Raw genomic sequence first — 18,198 nt, 5'->3', positions numbered from 1 at the left:
AACGCTGATTTGAAATGGACTAATTATATATGTTGCTTATGTTTGTGGAATGAATTGCTTATGAATTGTTCTTCTGGCCTGAGACCCAAGTAAATTCTGAATATTTAATCAACTGAAATGTTTTCTTATGCTGGAAATGTTTTGGCTCTTGTTAATATCTGGATAATCTACACAAATTGTTTCCAAGAGATACCTGAATTTCTTGCAATTGTGTGCCAGTTTGTGTGTTGCATATTTAATATGCCCATAAATATCTTGGCATGAATAGTTATCTCTGCATGCATGAATTTTACAGAGGAAGTGGCACGTTTAATTTTAAGCTTGATTCTTTAAGTACTTAGTGATAAAATGTGTAAGAAGGGGAAGTTTCAATCTCTGCTTCAGAAATGTGGATCACACTTCGGCATGCAGATAGTGAATCCATCTGAAGTTCCAGAAAATAAAGGAGAGTGAGAGCATGTTCTCAGCAAACTGTCACTCGGATGCCTTGGATTCATAAAATTAAAACCTCAGTAGAAAATGAGTAGTCTCTTTGAAAAGCTTCTGCTTCACAGCTGGTTTGCATTAGTTGCAGTCTGAAGCTGTGGCAGTAAAGCTGTGCTCCACTCCATGGTGAGGTCAGCAGGGGGAGGGGTCAGACCTCACTTTTTACCGTGTAAATACAAGGTTCCTCAGAATAACAGCACAGTCTCCTTTTCAAAGATTTTTAAACACCAGGGGCTGACCATGCTACATTTACTTTGTTTTAAAACGAGCTGTACAGGAGAAGGGAAGTCAAGGGGGGAGGCAAAGGTGCTGACAGCGATGCACTGTAAGCTGCAAAGATCTGTGCTACTGCTACCCAAGGAGAAAGCCCTGCTCTAACTTTTCCCATTTACTGCTTTTTTGAGGTTCCACTTGGAACTCACTCCTTGGTCATTATCAAACAAGGAGGGACTTGGGAAGAGGATATGCTATTGGGAGGAGTAGACACCAGGGTGGGTGGTCTTGAAGCTAGGGGAGCAAACGTGTGTTCGCAAGGGAGCAATGGGCTGGCAAATCATCTGTAACTTCTGCTCTGTCCAGGCTCATCAGGGGTTTATTGTCAATGTCTTTGTCCCTGAGGAACACCAGGGTTTGTGGTAAGGCTTAAAGGCTGTGTGGGGACACAGGTTCTCATGGCTGAATAACACCCATGGAAACTCAGAAGTGATGGCAAAATTACATTAACTGTAGGGGTGATGGTGGTACAGCCAAAACTAGGAATATTCTCTGAGACAGAGCATTTGCTTTGGAGGTGTCTTGCGTCTGTTGAGGTGCTCAAGAGGACGTTTCACCAGAGGGGGGTGTGGAGGAGGGCTCAGCCCACACCCAGCTGCCTGCTGTGAAGAGCTGGCTTGCACTTCAGGACGCTTCATTCTTCTAGCTTGCTTCCTATGTTTCAGAGTGCCTGTCCAAATCTCTGTGCTTAAGAACTACTGCTGGTGGTTTTAGAAGGATATGTTTGAGGGTAAGACAGTCATTGGTTCACTGCAGGAAGTGTTGGAGAAAATTCTGTGGTTGTCTTGTACAAAAGATCTGACTTGATATCCATGAAGTCCAGCTGGCTGGCGGGGTGTTCACACTGAAATCAAATATATCAGTGCTGCCCAGTGATAGTGGTGATGCTATTTGTTCATCATCACCATGAGCAAGGCTTAGGGTCGATAAAGAGTTAGGAGAAGTATAAAGGAAGAGTAATAATCTGCATTAGAAGCAGTAACTTGAGCATGTTGGCCTCCTAGCCAGTGTCAGAAGTTTTGGAGTAATTGCAGAAAATTAGTATTTTGAAACATTAGTTTTGCAAATATTTAGGAGGAACTCTTTCTTCAGTGTGAAGAGCAGTGTGGGAGGAAGCTTAAGAGTTTTGTTTGTCTGTCTGTGTTCGGGCTGGAAGGGGATGGCATCAGGGAGGTAGAAGTGGACACAACAGTTGTTAGGAATGAGAGAGAAGCAATAAGGTGAGGGGGCAATAGTGAAGGGACTAGATAAAGAAAATGTGATTTGTGGGTGGTGTGATGAGGAAGTGGGAGCCAACAGAGAAGAAAGAAGTGACGTTTCCCTAACCTGCTGCTTGACTATCTTGTGAGCATTTGTGGAGGGCTGATAGAATACTCAAAACGTCGGTTAATGAGGAAAATCAGCACTGAAAACAGCCACAGAGATGTTTGGATGTTGCAGAGACTTCTGTTTGTGGATTTTATTTTCAGCACTTTTGTAGGATATAAAAAAAAGAAGCATAGGATGGTAACAGCTTGGGAAATTGTGCGCTTGGCTTTGATTATTCAGCTTACAGTAGGGTTGGCATAGCATATGCTAAAATGTTATAGAAGCTTCACTGAATAATTGATTCTGTTTACCTAATAATGATTCCTTGAAAATATCTAGAAGGCAATAGAAGAGCTAGTGTAAAATTATATTCAAAATCTGCATCAAGAAACATCATACCTATATATCCAAGCACTTGAAAGTTAGGAAACATCAGATGCGTCATGCTGGTGCGGTATTGGTACCGCTTTCTGTTGTATCTCATTTCCAGGCACTGTGTGAGCTAATGCTCGGGTGGAAGAAACAGAATGCAGTCATATAGTCAAAGACTGTGACCACGGACAACTAAGGTCCGACCCTGCTTCAGTTAGCACAGGCTGTGCAGCTCAGGAGTTTCTTAACTGCTCTGCTGGCATTGGATAATGCTCTTGTATGGGCTTTTTTATATGTAATTTGGATGCACTTTATATTGGCAGGGTTTAAACACTGAAACTTCTGCACTACAATACTGTGACCTGTAGAACTATGAGAATACCTGCACTGTCTGAGGAAGAGTCCATCGACAGTTATTAAAGATAAAAAGAAGGGGGTATAAACTTGGATTAGAAAGTCAAGATTAATTGCAGCTGACAAGGCATTACCAGGGCAAAAATCACTCTGCTTTTGTCCTGCTTTTTTTGCAGCATCCACTGTTGTTTTGGAGCACTTTTCTCGGAGCATCCACTGTTGGCCACTGTTGGTTTTTTTCCTGGAGGCACTGCAGTACTGAAGCAGTGCACAGAGGGGCTGGAAAGGCCTTGGGGCAAATGCCTGGCTCTACAGTGTTCAGTAAGGAGTTACCATGATGCAATGGATACTCTAAGTGATGGGTCAAAGAGTGGAGACATGCTGCCCAGATTGCTCTTTTCTTTTCCATTGGTATTTAGAGATTCACGTTGCTCAAGGGGAAGGGAATTGCTAAACCTGTGGCTGTGCTCATAGGCCTGATTTTTAACCCCAATAAAGTCAGTTTTGCTGGTGCTTTTTTCAACAAAGGGTTGAACAGAAACAGTCTTACATCATTGTTGCAAGGATGTTCAGTTTTTGGCCCAAAACGTTTCCTTGTGATGTGTTTTTGAAGACAGTGCAGTGTGATTTCCTTCTGTAGCTGCAGCATCATTTGATAGGAGTGGTTAAAAGGAACACTTTCTGAAAATATAATAAAATTTAATTGCTTTCCCATGGTTCAAATTCTGAGAGTAAATATAAAGCATCCCAGCACTTTCAACACCATTGTTGAGCTGGATTGAGCTATACAGGTGACCAGGCTCAAAAGGATGGTAAAAGCCAGGCCCTTAAATCTGCTCTGGTCATCACTTGTTAAACCTCTTTGAGGCTCTGCAGGTTGAGTACTCCCAGAAGCAGGCAACAGGGGAAGAGCTTTGACTCAGAAAAACTGTACCGTAGAATGTGTTTTATATGACCATTCAGAGTGCCCTCAAACACCTGGTCGGGCTAGCAGGACTGAATGGGAGACAAATGGACATATTTTAAATGGCTTACATATTGGTGAGTATTATCTGCAGGAGGTTCATATGCTTCTGGGAGCAATGTCCTTTAATAGACACTGTTGATGTCAAATGCTGTAACACTGTAGAATCATGCTTTTCATCTAGGTTAATATAGTGTGCTCTTCCCTATACTGTCTGAGCCCTTCCAGACAGAAATACAAGACTGGTTTTGGGGAAGGGTTCATTATGCCTAATGGCTAACAGTTGAGCAATATGCTGCGAAGTACATATGGGTTGAGTTTTTCTTCTCCTTTAACAGGTCAGATAGTCTTGAAATACCTCAACAGCTGACAGCCATGCAACATTTTATGAGTTTTCTTGCCCAATAAATGCAGGCAGATGTTGTAGGATTTGGAACCTTACAAGGCACTGGAGTATAGCTGGTGGGAGGTAATTTTGATGAGTGCTTAACCTCTCACTAAAAAAGTAGCAGCTTGAAGAAGGCAATATTTACTGCAGGAAACATTAGCTTGTCAGAGAGCTAAAGCACTGCAAAGAACCTTTCTGAATGACCATGCAAGTCTTCAGCCAGATGTTCTTTGTAGCACAGGGTAATGCACGCTCTGCTGGGAGTTAGACTGAGGCCTTCCCTCGCATCACTCACAGTCAACATCGTTTCCTGTAGGAAAACAGCTTGCTGATGCAAGTATACACAAGCCATTATATGCAAGCTTGTAAAATACCATGCAATTCAGCTGAACCCTGTAGGCCTTTATTTTATTAGTGCTAAATGATCAAATAATCCTTTGAGAGAACTCTCCCTGGAACCACTGTGCGATTCGTCTACAAGTTAGAGGAAACGCTTGGATCTAAGCTTTGTTGTTCTATTTCAGGCATATTCAGAAGTGCCCGTGGTAGCCACCCTCTGAACACCCTAATTTCAGTCCAGTGTTCCATCTTTTGAGTGTTCATGGACTTGCAGTTGCTGCTGGTTACCCAGAGTGCCGTGATAAATGCCCTGCTGTCCATGTGTTGAACCTGGCTACCTCCTGACTGTTGAGTATTTCATTGCATATTGGAAATCCGAACCATCTACTCTTCTAAATATAAGAGCTTATTCTCTTTTGAGCAGCACAGGAGGCTTGGAGAACACCTCCCTGATGTCAGGGCGCCTCTGACCTCTGAAATGCAAGGACACAAACCTGATTGTCAAAGCTTGCTGTGGTATCCATCTGAACTGTAGCATAGGCCCATCCTGTCGCTGTAATCACAACTCCCTAAGACACCAGTAGTCCTATGTTGTACTGTGTATTCATAAGCAGAAAGAAAACTTTTTTTAGCAATGCCAGAGCTTAGTTCTGAAGATACTGAGAATAACTGTGAATATTCCCTTATTTTCTTTACTTGCTCTTATCTGGAAAGGAGGGGAAGAAATGCAGCTTGTTATTGCAGTGACTGAGGGAGAAACTGAGAGGAAGGAGAAGCTGGCATGAAAGTTTTTGCAGGAGCACAGTCCAAGATCACACACCACTGAAATTGTCATTGGCCATGGCATAGATTTTAAAATACTTGAATTAAAAAGGGAATGAGGGGAAAATAGCAAATGAAATCCATCTGTCTGAGAATATACCATCAATCAGCTCACAAAGAGTTTCTCTATATGTGTTGCCCTTGGACGCTCATATAGAGAAGGGCCACATCTACTTATCAAAGAAAAGTTGTGGCACTGAATATGTATGGCATATGCATGCCTTTTATGCGGTGTCTTTTCATGCAAGTGTGTTTCTGATATACATACTTTACAGGAACATTTACCGTACCATACATCTGAAGAGCTATCCTTCTCTAGAGTCCAGATTGTTTTATTACCAGCTAAATGTTCTTTAAGCTACCTGTGAATGAGGGCATTGTGACATTTAGCAACTGGTTTGATTGAACACAGATGTGAACCATATTCCATACAGAGAAGATCCAAAGGGAGAGATCCTAGGCTTGTTTCTGATTTGCAAGTAGGAGTTTGAATACAATTACTTGACATTGAGCTACCAAGATAGATGAAAACAAATCACTTGCATGTCTATAGTATTGCAAATGTAAAATCCGCTGCAGTTTGAGATAGTGCACTGTCTTCAGAGGTCAGGGAAAAAAGCCAATATATGTGAAAGCAAAAGTCCTGTGGAAATGGGCAGTATTGGCTCAGAAATGGGAGGCGGCAAGGCATTTGTTTGCATTGCTTACCAAGAGGCTTCCTAGGCATGCCCTGTCCCACATAAGCACTGCTTTCTAATGTAATTCCAATCTTTCTATGAATATTACAAGAAGTGCCATTACCTGGGAAAGCATTCGAAAAAAATGGTTACATGGGGAATAGGGCTAAATTGGTAATGCCAGTATGCAAGGTCGGTTGATAATTTTCCAGCATTTCCTGAGTGTAAAATTTACTGATGCAAAACTGAAATTGCATGTGGCAGAATTTATTTTATTATGGAAACGTTTATTTCTATTCAACAACTCAGGGAGGAAAGGCAAATATTTAGGGCTAGTTCTGATGTGATCTGAGGTGCTGAATCCTACAAGGCTGCTCACAGAAACCCTAACTAGTAGGCCTCATTCTCTGCTCATGAAGAGAGAGGGTTTATCCTTGTCTTCATTGCCTGTCGTGCTTGTTTATTTTCCTTCCATTTGAGCTGATTGTGCATCATTGAAAAAGTGGTCTCTCCAGTATAACCTGTGGAGTGGAGCAGGGCCCGAGCTGCGGTAGTCCCCAGGAACCAACTGTAGTCCCTAAGACAAAGGTTGATGCTGAAGCAAAATATTTCTGAACCTGAATCTTCAAGAACTTTCTCTTCTATGCAGATAACTGATTTTTTTTTTATTATTATTATTATTCTCCCAGCTTTTCATCCTTGTTCAGCTGGGGAGAAATTCCAAATTTTTACTTGCTTTGGTTGTTTGGTTGTCTCAAGTGTCCTTACCTGTAACTATTCTGCTGTAACAATACTGTGCTGCAGAGAGATCCTGAGCTTAGCAGCTCTCAGTGTATACTGGGGTGGGGGGAGGTGGGTTGCATTCTCTGAATGCAGTGCTGTAGGGGCAGAAAAAGGGTTATGTTTGATCTCAATTTAGACAAACTGTGTTCAAATGATACTCCTACTTGGTCAGGATACAATGACAGGGGCCAGAATAAGTGAAAAACCTTAGTTGCCAAAATCTGTTCCCAGGCCTGTTGAACTTCAGATTATAGGAAATACCAGTCCTAAGTACTTTCACAAGTATTTAAATATGCAGGTAAAAAATTGGGAAGTTTAGTTTCTGTCACTGCACCGCAGTCCTTCCTTTTGCAAATCCCTTGGGCAGAGGAAGCAAGACTGCAGCAGCCTGTAGGGACCCCTGAACCTGGACCTGGGGTAGCTCAGCTAAAATGGTAAAAATATATTCTACAAAACCACAGTGTTAAATCCACCACATAGGGTTTAGTCCCAATGTACTGCAGGAAGCTATGGAGCACGGGTCATTCCCCATCCTCCCACCCCTATGTTCCTACCCTCTTCTCCCTGCTCACGTACCCGCCCTGTGCGTGCATGGACACACTTGCTTTGTACCGCTGGTGCAAAGTTGAGAGTAAGTTCATTCCAATTGTGCAGATCTCTCCTTCTTTTTATAATTCTCTCTGTTTGGAAACCAGGAAGCTATGGTATCATGTGCAGGTAGCACAGCAATAAACATGTTCTCATCACAATTTACACATAAAGTGTGAGTCCCTCGAGGTAACTCATCCCCCTCTTGACAGCTTTAATAAAGGATGATGGATTGTTTCTAAATGACAGTTTAGGAAGATCAAAAATTCCCCCCTGTATTGTTTTGAGCTCTGGTGTACAAGAGCTGTTTTGTGTTCTGTGAAAGTTGTTTTTGCCTGTAAGCGCTGGGGCTCTATTACTCCCCTTCACAGTGGTGAGAAATGCTTAGCTACCACAGGAATATATTCATCCTGCTGCATACTCATGACTTTTTTAAAAACTCTGCAGAAAAGCAAAACCTAGCGTGGGTGGGAGGTGGGGAAGTGCCAATACTTGAATGCATTGCTGTCTTTGGGATGCTGCTCTGGGCAGTCTCCCCATATGGCTTGCAGGGGGAGAGAAGGGTTTGGACACTGATCCGCCCAGAGTTGCCTCCGAGGGGCGAATGCCAGGAGGAGGCATCACCTGCACCGGCCCAGCTCCCTAGTCAGCGTGCGCAGGGGACTTGGGAGACCCGGGCCTCCAAGCACCTGCAGTCACCTGCACCCACTTTTCCCTCGCTCTGCCCTTTTCTTTTTAAAGACTACATGTGGCAGCAAATTAGTTCTGCAGGGCAGAGCCCTCCCTCTTGTTTCTTTTTGGCTTGAGATTTATTTCTCAGTGCGTGTGCTTTGTAGCTGCACTTGGCAGAGTGGAGTTTGTTCAGCTGTCCATTCCCTAGCTAATCTGGCATCTTAAAATAAAAACAAGCAAGTGGATCTCTGGAGAAAAGTTGCCATATGAAGGCATGCAGAGAGTCATATGGTTAAAACAGCACTGCTCAAAGTCATTCACACAGTAAGAAACCAGATAAGAAAAAAAAAGCTGAGTGCCTGAATAGGGCTCGGTCTGATGGTACATGGAGGTGACAAAAGGAAGCCAGAAGGAGCTCGCTGTGGCCATGCAGCACCAAAATCATACCTCTGTCACTGTGGAAGTAGTGGGTCTGGGTGCTCTTTAGAGCCTGTCACCTTCCATTAGGATGGAACATGGCATAGTCCAGCTGTTGCCTCTTGTATATGAACAGCCAGCCCTTGGAGCAAGCACTGTTGCAAAACACTGGAAGAAGACTTTTGGTGTAGATTCTACTCAGACTGCACAGACTCAAGAGGAAGTTCTCCACCCATGTGCAATGGAAAATTCTGAAATGAAAGACAGCATAGACTGACGTTAAATCAATGCTAGAACTTGCCAGGGGTGCAAGATCCAGGGGATGGGAAGCTTGCAGCTCTCCTACGACTTCCCTGTCGGGAGGCAAAGGAGGTCTGTCCCTGTAGATCTTTTCTGAACCTTTACTTCTCCATTCATAAAATTTTTGCGGTAATGCTTCCTCCAGCTAAGGAGGCCTGGCTGGACATCAGCTGATTCATTTGGGACAGAACCACATAAACTCACCTGTCCATCCTTTCTCTTCCTAATATCCCAGGATGAAGCGATGTTATTTCTCCCTGCTGTTCCAGAAATCTCAGCCATATTGTTTTTACATTTGGAATATCGACACCAGGGAACAAATTTTCAGTCTCTTCTAAAAATTCCCAGATACCTGGTCCGTAAGGATGGATTCCAGGACATACCTGTGCATGAAACAGTGTGTGTTTGGTTGTATACAGTCTGAGGAGTTTTCCTGCAGAAGATGATGATAAAAAATACTCTTCTGTTATTTATTGGAAAAAAAAGTAACTGAATTTTAAATTTGGGTTGAATCCTTGTTTTCCAGCTTTGTTTCCCAGCTTCACAAGCGTTTGTTTTAGTGTATGTAATTTGAAAGTCTTCAAAAGCCTTTCAGTAAGCAGGCCCTAGTAATAGTCCTAAATCTTTATACCCTTAACAGGTCAAGATTTGTGATACACTTTTTTTCTAGTGAGCAGGTACTTTACTTCCTTTTGGAAATTATTTGTATTAATATATCCTGTTACTTTGATTACTGGTGTGTTTTATGACTCTGATATTCTTTCCTTTAGGCACAACAGGGATTTACCAAGGAGCAAATGGCCTGCCAAATTCTGCAGGATTCAGTGCTGTGCATCAGGTACGGTTCAGCGTTTATTATTGGTAACCTTGTCACTTTAAACACTCAGGAGGTTGGTAGATCAGAGGGATTATTCTGGTGTTTACATATGTTTATGGAAGGTACTGCCATATGTTTTACTGAACACCATTTTGCTCTACTCCTGTAGCCTGTCCGTTTGCTGGGCTTCTAGGTATCTTGATTAATTCTAAGGTGTGTGTATCGATACGCAGGCTTGCACAGAGCGCAGTCCCTGCAGGAGGAGGATGCCCTGGCAGTCTCTCCCGTGCTGCTGTAGCAGTGCCAAGAGTTTCATCATTCCTCTGCCATCTTACAACTTTCAGATGTTTTCCGTCCTCTACAGAGAGCTCTGCTTCTAGGATCCTGTCGTCCGCTGTTTTGGCACTGTGTAATAAATATGAACGATTTGGAAGAGGCGTTGGCAGGCCCTGATGCATATTGAGCCATCTGAGCTGTCTGTGCACTTCCTTCTTTGAGAATAACACCTGTCTGTGGGCTTCGTGCTTCAGATACCTTGATAAATGTGTGTGTATAAATAAACAGTGTGCATATATACACGACAGATGTTTTTCAGTAGCAAATGGCTCTTCTTGATGTACACTGTACACTGTCCCAGAAAGTGTGTTTTGGTTGGCAATGATTTCAATTCCTTGTTTGTAAGGCGACTGCTGACTTGTATTTTTAGTGACAACAGCGGACAATTTCTTTATTACTTCAGTTTTGGCTAAAAACATGGTCAGTAAATGCTGATAGAAGTGCATTTGATTGAAATATGGAGGTTACCTAAAAAGGGGAAAAATAATTGGGCTGTTTTCATTATTTTGTGGTATTCTTCAAGAGAAAACAATGAAATTCCCTCATTTCTTTTCAGTTTAATTCTTATGACAACTTGAGTCTTTGTTCTTGAGTGTTCCCTGGTGACATAAAGTTAATGAAATAGCTGTGTCACAGACAAAGATGTGAGCAGTTAAGGAGGAAAGTGCTTTTAGTCTTTCTAAAGACTATTTATTAAATAATTTTATTTAATACCAGAGACTAATTAGCATTTCTGAGGAAATAAAAGCCTTTTGCTGAAAGACAATCCCCAGAGCGTGAATACAGTTCTCTATCTGAAAAAGTAAATAGGTGGACAAGAGCAGGAGTTGCAATTAAAACAAAAAGAAACAGATTAAACCTTTTGTGGTTTAATTGTCCAGAGAGGAGTTTTCTAGTCTAGTCCAGTGTCCTGCTTCTCATAAAAAAAAAAAGAACATATGGGGATAATGGTATGAAGCTTGTTTAGGAGCCTTAAAATCAAGACAAAGGGTTTCATGATACCTCAGCTCCCAAGGTCACTTGCATCTCCTATTTTTAGTTCATTTTTCTGTAGGTATGGAATATCACTCAGGTGTTTAATTCTTGCTGAGATGGTTGGGTAATCTCAACTTTGAACATTTCTGCAAAACAATTGTTACTTTTTTTTTTTTCTTCATTTTTGTAACCTATTCAAACAGCTGATCAGAAAATGTTGCCGATCATGGGAAAATGCAGCCTGTTATGCTCCTTCCCTCACCCAATTATTCATTCTGTTCTAATTTCTTGGGTATTTTTTTGTTTACAGAGACTATGTGTTCCATCACAGTCCTTTTTGAAAAGCCGCCCTACTTCACTCCTATATAACATTTTTGACCCTGTAATAAAAAACTATGTCAGCACTGATAACTAAAATCCTATAGAAAAAGCAGAATTCACCTGATTTCTGAACTCTCATTGATTAGTTGATTCTAATAAAACAAGATTATATTTGGGAGAAGCAGAAATGTAATTTCATAAGTGAATGAAATGTGATTCTTTAGTGAAATGTTCCTGAGCCACGACTTGCTGCATGTGTAGGTAACACTGCTTTTGTGGTGCCTTACTCATTTATAAGATAAAACCAGATGCACAGAAGTTAGATAACAGTTTCTTTTTTCCTCAAAGGAATATTCATCATATCCAAGCTTTCCTCAAAGCCAATACTCACAGTATTACAGCTCCTCCTACAACTCTCCATATGTGTCTGCAAACAGCATCAGCCCCTCGGCCATCCCAGCCTCCACGTACTCGCTGCAGGAGTCCTCTCACAACGTCACCAGTCAGAGCACAGAATCACTGTCTGGTAGGTGCATCTCTTCTGCTTTCAGTCTGGCAGGCTCAGCCACCTGTAGGCATAAGTGCTATAACCTTGTTGTTGGACTTTTTAAAAATACATATATTTACCTGAATAAATCAGATTTCCTAGCACTTAACAGTTCTGCTTACACAGAGCAACACAGGGTTTGGGGAAGAAATTAGAACATCCAAGCTCTCTAAAACTATCCTGTGTCATTTTCATGGGTATGCAAGGTTTGATCTCCTTTAAAGGTAGTACAGAAAGAGAAAACAATTACAAAACGTAGATCAGTACTGAGGGCTAACATGGGTAGCAGTGAGTTCAAAACAAACAGCCATGCTCTGAAAAAGCCCCAGAGGATCATGACTTTTAGCCCGTGTCTCTGTCAAGGTTTATATTCGCCTCTTACTACAACATGTCATACATGCATTCATAAATAAGTACATCAAGAGAAAGCACCTCCTTAAAAAAACAGCACAAACTGTTTGTCTAAGTAGAAAGTTCAAGCAAAAGGGCTTCAAAATTTGTGGTCTCTCATTGAGTCCTTAATTTTTGAAGTCTCAAAGCTTAAATGGTTTATGGAATTACTGACGGATTATGATCCTCCAATGCACTGTTCAACTGCAATCTGCAGATATCACTTCCCCACTGAAGTTTTCATTGGCATGCAATAACATTTATATAAAACGACACGTAACTTGTGGATGATCACAGTATACGCCCATTGTAGGTCTGCTGACTTGTGAAACAAATCAGAACATCTGTGGTTGCTCTAAAAGAAAAATAAACTAATATTGGTTTTTGAAAAGAAGTGATCACAGATTGCTCTAAAAGCAGTTGGAGGATTTTCTGTTCCTTAGATCTTATCTCAGCCTTTTTGAGAAAGGGTGATTTCAAAAAGGCTTGTGAGGCACAATCCAAGCTTCTCTGAAGAAGAATATGGTTATTCTAGGAAGCTGGAGAGGCCACAACTTAGCAAGGTGGAAAGAAAAATATGTTTGAAAAGGATTTGTTATGTAAGGTAAGTGAAATCCAGACAGGTTTGTGAAACTCAAGCCAATCAAAACAAATACTACAGATACTTTATATGAGGGAAATTCACCTTTGACTGTCTCCTCTCAGTTTTTTCTAAAATACTATCCTCTGTGAAATGGAATATGGCTAAACAGGCTAGTTCTATATTTTTAAATAAAAGTTGATGTTGAAAGTATATTTTTAATCATGAACATTCATCAAATTAAAAAAAAAATTTTTTTCAGAACTTGATTTGGTCTTGGTTTCCTTTTCCATTGCCTTTCTAATTTCTCTTTTGAAAAGCAGGGGGGCAGGAAAATTAAAAATCTATTTTTTTCAAATGAAAAATGTGATAAGGTTTTTGAAGTGACATGTCCATTTTAAAATGTTATATACACAGTCTTGGTGATCTTTGAAATTGTTTTAACAAATCTTAGGAGTTAAAAATTATTTCTCTAACAAAGTCAGCTTTTGAGATGAAAAGAGTAAGATTTTCTGGTGGTGTTTTCACAATGTTTCTGGTGCTCGTCATTAAAAGGTTTCATGCTTTAATTACAATGCTACAGTGCAAAATTTAAGTTTACAGTGGAATTTCTTGTTTCATAATAGGGGAATATTCAACAACACCAGCAAAAGACATAGAAACAGACAGACATCACAGGGGGTCAGATGGCAAGGTACGAGCCCGGTCAAAAAGAAGCAACGATCCTTCCCCTACTGCTGACAGTGAGATTGAGGTAATAACTTTAATTTATATTCCCATAGTAAATCCAGCAAAGATAAACAGTTGCATCTATTAGCAAATCCCACCATCAGACTACTGAGTTGTAAGAGCCAGAATAAAATCAGTAATATAACTGGAACCTACAGACATCAGTAGTCAAAATAATGGCTCAATTTCTGTATTATCAGTATCTCAAACTGGTCTTCATATGTACTTTTTTTCCCTTTGGGCTTTTTATAAGCCCGCTGCTTTGTTCCCCTGACTTGACATGCAGCAGGGGATTTCTGTGGGTGTTAGGAGCACAGACTCTCAGGACGACCAGCACACACCTAGTTCCAAAATTCCTGATGTTCTATTTTGCCTGCTTTCACAAAGCACCTACAGTCAGTGCTCCAAATGCGTTTGAGATCTTTAAAAGCTCTGGTCCAACAGGACGTATTTCCTGACTGAACAAATTTTTGCAATTGCTTAATATGTAACTATATTTCTTTTTTCCACCCCGTCTGTCATCACAGCGTGTGTTTGTGTGGGATTTGGATGAGACGATAATTATTTTTCACTCCTTACTCACGGGAACCTTTGCATCCAGATATGGGAAGGTAAAATTTAATTTTTTTAGCATTACTGCTTGTCCAGCCAAATTGCATTGGGAACTGTGGGGGCAGCTAATGAGGCAGCTTTTCAAACAGATGCTGCCGATTTTATTCAGACACATTTGTATAAATATGTCCTGTGGTATTTCCTTCTAACATGTGAAAATTTAATTTACCTCCCTTTTGTGTTGCAAGTAGCCCCTTGTTTTTCAAAAGCTTGTATTGTTCAGCTGCTGCTAGGGGGACATCGGGATGTTCTTTCGATGTCTGTCTTCTACAGGAAAGAGTCTATCAAGCAGCCAGACAGCATTAATTCTAGCCTGAATGAGGTAACACATTTTTTTGTTAGACCAGTGTTTTCTTACGAATCTCAGACAACTTTTTAAGAGAGATTTTGTGTTGGTCAGTCTAGGTTGCCATGAAAAATACTGGCTCTGCTTCCCACATGGCTGCTGAAGCTCACATTTTTAAGGGGTTTTAGGAACCATATCTTTAGCCATCCGTACTTCAGATACTCCCGAGTATCTAATTGCAGGCAATTAGAAATTACAAGCAATTCCATTTTTTTAAGTAACTCGCTCTGTGGCTGAACGGACTGAACTAAAGAGAAACGCTGGCTCTTGTATTTCGTACCATGTGCTTCAATTTCTTCCTAAGGCGGCTTTTTATGATAAACACTTAAGTCACTTTGAATTACAGAATGTCAAACATTTAAAAGTGGGTAGGAAAAAAGACAATATCATTACCTAATTGAAGGTGGATGACCTAGTTGGCAGCTGTTTCCACACATGGCTTTGAACAGTCAGCTTCATTGGGAGACTGGAAAATAACCCTGCTCTCTCTAGAAAGCAGAAATATGATTTGACATCATTTCATGACTTTACCAGCTGTACTTATTTTACGATGGTTATAACAAGCTGAATGTGTAATTAGTAAGATAGATTTATTGTTCGCTGTTAGATGTGCAGTTGTAAAGGATATAAAATGGTGTTTGTGGTGTGGAAGTCTACTGCAGCACTTGGAATGCTGCTAGCACTTCTAACAGCACCCTCTGAAAACCAAGCACATGTTTCCAAGCAGGGATTTATTCAGACCCATGTTGTACAAGGTAATTGAAGCAGTTACTTTTCCCAGGGAATGTAGTGAACGAGGCAGTCTGAGGTATACATGTGTAAGCTCAAACCTACTGCCTGCAAAAAATAGAAAGAATTAGGCAGGATCAGGAAACATAAACTTACGCTGTGTAGATCTGCTATGTGGTCATGATTAGCATTGGGTCAGGGCTGCAGTATGCATATCGACAGTTCCCTTAATGGGTTGGCTTTCTCCTAGCATAAAACTTCTGAAGCAGATGCCTTCATCTGCTGCCTCCTGCACAAGCTTAGAGGATGTGGGTTTGGCATCTGCTGCATGGGGGCAGATGGAGTGATGGACCCGTGGAGGTGAGAAGCCCTGCCACCGCAGTACCTGTGAGCTCTTGTTGATGGGCTGCCGCCAAGGCAGAAGCTGCCATCTCTAGAGCAGCTGGTGTGGGGATGAAGTGGGGTCAGGGAGTGGAGCCAGACAGGGTTTATCAAAAGCACTCACCAGTGGCCAAGCTCTTCCTGTTGGCCATGAGAGCAGAATTAGGCCAAGACAAGGCACATGTGAGCAGCAGCCTGCAAAAGGGACTAGCAAGAGAGGAAAGCAGGAAAACGGAAACTTGAGGGATTGTCTGCTTTGGAAGGCCTTTAAAGGTACAAAATGACAAATTTTTGTTGGCTGTTTCCTTGATACAAATGTAAAGAATGATACAAACAGAAATATTTTTTTGAATGAATGAATCACCTTTTCTATTAAGTTACAACAGGCTCTTTGAGAAACTTCTCTAGAACAATTTTTTTTTTTAGTTCTTCATTTGTTTCATCGGTATTAAATTCCTCAGGGCTTTCCTATAAGGGAAATGGTTGTGTTATAAAAGTATTATAGGCTAACGGCTTGATCCAAAGACAACCAGAGGCTTTGGTGGGCTTTGGAACAGACCTTAAACCAACAGGGAAATACAGCACACTTAGACAGGCTGTCCTGGGAACCATTAAATAGTAACACAATTCAGAAATGTTTAAGTGAGCTGAACTGTCAAGTATAAGTGAAGCAGTGAGCCAGAGGTTAATAGAGCTTCAGAATCTCTTGCTTGAATAATGTAGGATGTGTTAACCTCAAAGTAAATTAAGGATCAAGGCCTAAAATTCTCTTTTTTGACCATAATTGATCATAAAAGATTCATGTGCCTGTAATTAGACATGTACATGCTTTGTATTAAATCTCACACATGGAGGCCTTGGTTCTGTGTGTCTTCCTGCAGAAAAAGTGTCAGTTTATCTGATCTTCACTGTTCCGCTTACCAACATTAATGTCCCAGTATCTGTTGCACTAGTAGAGCTGCTGTGCAGCCCATCAAAGAATTAGTCTATAAAGTTGATCAAGCTGAAGAATAACACCTCTTTCTGGGGTGATTTTTCTGGGAAGAGGGGAGGAGGAACATCAACTGTAGCTTCAGAGATTTGGGTCTAAACTCCTGTGTTCTTTAGCTACAAAATCTCAAATGGTTCTGTGTGTTGCCCCTTCCTTGGTGATGGCAGCAATAGGGAGCTGTCCAAAAAAATGTGATTTTGAAAAAATAAGAAGAAAAAAGAAAAAAAGAGGGGGAAGAATTCACAACAAGGATTATCACTTGTAGTCGTATTATTAATCATTAATGCTTCAATGTTATGTTTGCTGACCTTATCTCATGTGAAAATTCTCTTTGTTTGGTTTCTGAGGGGAACCTCTGTGGTCCTTGCCATAGGTATCGGCTCCTCAGAGCATGGGCAGTTCATCTCAGGTGTTTAGAAAATAATCTGCTCACAGCATTAATAGAAGTTGAGACACAAAATTTACTTATGGCTGAAGCATGAATTAATAGCCCAGCCGAGGTTGCTCCTTTTTTGTCCCCTCTGCCCAAACTCTTTGCTGCATCCTACGGATTACACAGTCATCAGACAGTTGGTCTTAATGTCTTTCCCATACGGTCCCTGCAGTGTAACCTGCAGTGGCAGTCAGAGTGGCCTGCAAATTCACATCTCCTTTTGCTCTCTTGCCCACGGTTGAGTGGATGCATACCTGCACAAACATACGGAGTCATGGCCTAAGTAATCAGGGCAGCAAAGCTGTCGAACCTGAGGAAATCTGTCCACCCTTTGGTTTCTCAGCAGGAGGCCCTCTGACAAGAAAAGGAAAAAAAAAAAAAATTCCACAGGCAGCTAACCCCAGATACTATGTTCAGGAGGGTTTAGAAACCTGTTTTGCAGGCTTCTATCACTGTACTACGGATTACACAGTCATCAGACAGTTGGTCTTAATGTCTTTCCCATACGGTCCCTGCAGTGTAACCTGCAGTGGCAGTCAGAGTGGCCTGCAAATTCACATCTCCTTTTGCTCTCTTGCCCACGGTTGAGTGGATGCATACCTGCACAAACATACGGAGTCATGGCCTAAGTAATCAGGGCAGCAAAGCTGTCGAACCTGAGGAAATCTGTCCACCCTTTGGTTTCTCAGCAGGAGGCCCTCTGACAAGAAAGGAAAAAAAAAAAAAAATTCCACAGGCAGCTAACCCCAGATACTATGTTCAGGAGGGTTTAGAAACCTGTTTTGCAGGCTTCTGATCACTGTACGGGTACAGAATATTTACCATGTACCTAGAGACCACGACAGATGTAGACCATCATTATAGCTTAATATACTGTCCACACAGCCCTTTTAATCCCTTCAGGCATGTGTAATAGAGCTCCCATTCAACAGGAAGATGGCTGCAGACTTTACTATGTCTGCAAAGATCTGCCCGCCAGATCACTGACTAAACATAATGGGAAAAACGGGTCCAAATCCGTAACAGTGCTGCAGGGGTTTCACATGACTTGGGTAAAAGTCAAGGGGCTTTGGCCATTTATTTGAAGCAGCTAGGTGCAATACAGAAAGACTCTTCTGGTGGTATTAATTCAGACACAATAAAAAGAGATTGCATGCACTCCTGTGCCAAAAGAATAAAAATCATGAGTCTGTTCCCCTTTCCCTGAGACATTTGCAAGTTTGTTCCATAATCTGTCAAAGAATTAAAAATTCTGCATCTCTTTCAGT

At 41.4% G+C, this 18,198-nt stretch overlaps 1 protein-coding gene across 1 annotated transcript in view; it reads left to right on the top strand.

The window, feature by feature from the left end:
- The window catches only part of EYA2 (EYA transcriptional coactivator and phosphatase 2), a 57,916-nt gene that overhangs the window by 14,255 nt on the left and 25,463 nt on the right, over positions 1-18,198 (top strand). Inside the window, exons 5-8 of the mRNA XM_009637316.2 lie at positions 9,514-9,581; positions 11,541-11,718; positions 13,336-13,463; positions 13,966-14,049. Coding sequence (XP_009635611.1) covers positions 9,514-9,581; positions 11,541-11,718; positions 13,336-13,463; positions 13,966-14,049 — 458 coding nt within the window. The remainder of the gene's footprint in view (positions 1-9,513; positions 9,582-11,540; positions 11,719-13,335; positions 13,464-13,965; positions 14,050-18,198) is intronic.

This window comes from Egretta garzetta, unplaced genomic scaffold, assembly GCF_000687185.1.
Source record: "Egretta garzetta isolate BGI_Z169 unplaced genomic scaffold, ASM68718v1 scaffold214, whole genome shotgun sequence".
NCBI lineage: Eukaryota > Metazoa > Chordata > Aves > Pelecaniformes > Ardeidae > Egretta > Egretta garzetta.
The sequence above is the reverse complement of the archived record's forward strand: the minus strand, read 5'-3'. Positions and strand labels throughout refer to the sequence as shown.